The sequence below is a fragment of the Mizuhopecten yessoensis genome, unplaced genomic scaffold (assembly GCF_002113885.1).
Source record: "Mizuhopecten yessoensis strain PY_sf001 unplaced genomic scaffold, ASM211388v2 hete_36151696, whole genome shotgun sequence".
NCBI classification, from domain to species: Eukaryota; Metazoa; Mollusca; class Bivalvia; order Pectinida; family Pectinidae; genus Mizuhopecten; species Mizuhopecten yessoensis.
In genome coordinates this window covers 1-3,737 of record NW_018484920.1, presented here as the reverse complement: position 1 = coordinate 3,737, position 3,737 = coordinate 1, and the positions used below count along the sequence as shown (strand labels likewise).

Here is a 3,737-nt window from a genome sequence, read left to right as displayed (position 1 = left end):
GGTAGATGATATATACTTGTATTAAATCTTCGTGTTTAATAATATAAATTACTTTAATTTATGACATGTGAAATTATGGTAAATGTAGGTTGTACAGAGTAGCATGTGAAGATGAAAGGGGTTACCATATAATTGTATGGCAATGATTTGTCTCAAGTGATGCCCGATACTAGTTAATAAGCCCATCAACATCCACAGAAGCCCAACAGAAATACCAAGCAATGTTATCACATTTCATAACTCACATTTCAATATTTTTTCTGTAAAACAAGATTATGGAAATATATATGGATCAGAATGCAAAGAAATGAGATATTACAGAAAAAAGGGGATTTGGATGGGATATTGCATAGAGATTTCAGAAAGTAATGCAGAAAAACAATCAGTACATTTTTACCTTCTGTACAGATCATGGAGTCAATTATTTGGACAAGAAAATAGCTTATTTATAAGTTACCCCAAGTCTAGACAATAAGGGAAGCCTGCTAGTCTGATGCTTATGAAATCTCCAACTAGAATAGTAATACTGGAAACTGCTAGCTCGATTGATTAGTCAAAATTTGGGTTAGTGCATGTGGAATTTGCACATGAACTATTAAAATAAGAAATTTCTAGCCTGACTGTCTATAGTGTTTTTTAAAATCATTTTCTAGACCAGTAGCCAGAAATAAATAAGACTGTGTGATGTTACTTGCATGTATTATTCAAACATTCAGCTGAGAAGATCTTAGCATGACTACACGATTAAAGAAAAAGGTTAATTATTATGATATTCTTTTAAACAGCCCACACAAGTTGAGGTGAAAACAGTTGACTTCAACCCAGAATTTATTTCACGAATGCTGCCTAAAATTGATTGGCCAGCACTATGCCAGGCAGCACAATCAGTAAGTACATGTTAGTACAGTTGTCTGTTGCAACATAAGACAAACCTAAGTTATCTTGTAGATATTTTGTTTAACAACAGGACCTTAATCATATGAGAGAATCATTTTGAAAGCATCAATCTCAAAAACAATGCAAGCAAGAAAGTTTCTTTTATTATTGAATAAGGAATGAGGTTGAAAATTTGTTTAGTCAAGTTCAGAGTACAATTTAGTAATATGAACAATTCAAATTTCTTATATCCTGAAGGGATGTTTTTTTCTGTGCTTTTATTTGCCAATGTTTTTCAGTTGCAATATATCATTAAATTTCATATCAGTACAAGATTGTCATGATCATAATTGCATTGTCATCTGGGAATCTTTTGAAATCTATGCCTCATCTTTAATACTAATGTCAGGTTTCATATACATGTATTTAGCCTTCATTCTGGTGTCAACAGCACATTCTTCTAAAATACATGTTTTATAACAGCATGGTTAGTGTATGAAATGAAAATGAAATATTTTACTTCATTTGAGTTTTATTTATAATGATGTGCTAATACATCATGTATATATGTATAGCTATTGAATATTATAAGGAAAACTAAAATGAAGCCGATTACATTGTTGATAAACACATATTTATGTAATAGTTTCTCGTACATAATTAAGTAGACATAGCTTAATTATGTCACTGACTGTTTTAATTTGTCCAGCTGTTACATTGAAATTTTTAAAATTTGCAGGTTGGCCATGGGGAAGGATTACCAGAGGCACTTACAGAGAAATACGAAGAAGATGAGATGTTACTTAAGAAAGTACACCATGTCTTGATGCAGGTAAAAACTCATGACAATGCCTTCGCTTTGAAATAAGGTTATAGAGACTGCTTGAAATGTAGCCCATTAAAACTCCATCACCACCTCATTAACACATCATTAGTAAAATATATGTGATTGTGTACGAAACCAATTCTCCATCTTAGCAAGGCCAAACATCATCAGTTCTGTGTTTCCATTTATAGTTCTCAAAAAATATGTCGGTAGTCATCACTTTTGATTTTTCAAAATCTTTTCACATTTAGGTTATAAAGAGATGGTGTTTCAGAATTTTTTGCTTAATTAAGATAAAAAAATATATATGTGAAAGAAAGTGTAACGGAGACAAAAAACACCCAGGGTACATGTAGGTAGGGGAAACAGACACTGATTTACTGGCCTTATTAGGCCTTTCTACTTATTTTTTTCTTGTGGAGTTGCAAATTAATTAATATTATTATCAAACTGTATAAAAACACAGGATTTAAAAAGTGTATTTTGCAAAATTAACTAGCGAGAGTTGGATAAAACATTATAAACAGTCATTATGAGTTTTGGAGACCTTTTCTCCCACAGCGTTCAAATATTATATCCAGAAAACCTGTGTCTCTTGGGAATACATTCCTGTTTCTGACCAGGGAAACAGCTGCCATGATCACTTGTATCTTCACAATGGGAGATGATGTCGTCATAACTTGAAGATTGACTGAAGAAACCCCAAAGTGGTTGTGGGAGAAATATGCATTTTTACTGATCAAGGGATTTGATATCATGCAGGTCAATCTTTGAAGCATTGTCTATAATGATGAACATCCAATCGTGATTGATCAGTCATGGTAACATATTCCTACATTTAGTTATATTATTTTCTTACTCTCAGTCATTGTTACTATTCCATCTTTGTATTATTTCTGTTTCAGGTTGAGGTGTTAGAAGGAAACCTAATATGTCCCGAAACTGGCCGACAGTTCCCCATCAGTTCTGGAATACCAAACATGTTACTGAATGAGGATGAAGTATGAATGGCTCAAATGAAAAATGGTTACTGACACTAGAATCAAAGTACATGCATATATATATGCAATTCTGAAGTATTTAAGTTTGGTGTTTCCTTTGGACTGAGTGAATCTCACACCTAGATTGCCTACAACCAGGTCTAGAAACTAATTTTGAAAAACACTTGTCAGCCAGGTTGTAGTTTCCAATTTTACTAGTCCATGTGTTATACTCATCCAAAATTATTTAACAAGATAAGTAATATCAAACTTTGACTACATAATCTGGCTGTTTTTTGGAACCACTAGTCCAGCTTTAAATTTCGTTAGTTAGACTGGCGAGCTACCCTAATTATCTAGCCCTATTAACAAATTGACCAAGTCAATTTTCTGTATTGAAATAGTCAAATATGTTTGAAATAAGTTAATGTGTGGTTATAATTGAAATTATAACAAATGTCTAATGAGTTGATGGTAACATAGGGGATTTCATGTACAAAATTTATTAAAAGCCATAGGAGACAATTTTACAGCAAAGTATAATTTTTGGGATGAATAAATATACATTAATGTTGATAAATTAAAACAACAATTGAAGTAAAAAAAGTTCACAGTTACATTGTATAAAAAATTGTGAACTTAGAAAATGATTCAGTCACTATAAAATCTAAATATTCAGAAATAAAATGAGGAAATTCTGAAATGTTTCAATGTTTAATGTGAGTATACTTGTTGATTTGTTGAAAGTGAGTGTGTATGTGATGAATGTAAAAAAAACTTGTGAAATAAAACAGACTGACCACCCTGTTTTGTTGTTTTATTTTATATATACAGTCAAATACGTCTACAAAGGTTGCTCAACTAGGAGAGAAAACCCAAGTTAACAGGTTAAACTGGTACTAAAAACATGTGCTGATAATTATATTCAAATTGGAGAGAAAAAACATGTGTTGTTATACCCCCGCAACGAAGTTAGCGGGGTATACTGGAATCACACTGTCTGGATGTCCTCCGCAGTAACTTGTCCGGAAAACTCCTCCTTAACTAACAAGTGG

The 3,737-nt window shown here is 32.2% G+C and overlaps 1 protein-coding gene across 1 annotated transcript; it reads left to right on the top strand.

The window, feature by feature from the left end:
- The first annotated feature begins 768 nt into the window (after positions 1 to 768).
- Positions 769 to 3,489, top strand: LOC110444612 (multifunctional methyltransferase subunit TRM112-like protein). Its single transcript, XM_021488977.1, has 3 exons — positions 769 to 887; positions 1,616 to 1,708; positions 2,608 to 3,489. Exons 1-3 carry the CDS (start codon positions 840 to 842, stop codon positions 2,707 to 2,709), a joined length of 243 nt encoding a protein of 80 aa, XP_021344652.1. The 5' UTR covers positions 769 to 839; the 3' UTR covers positions 2,710 to 3,489.
- The last annotated feature ends 248 nt before the right edge of the window (positions 3,490 to 3,737 follow it).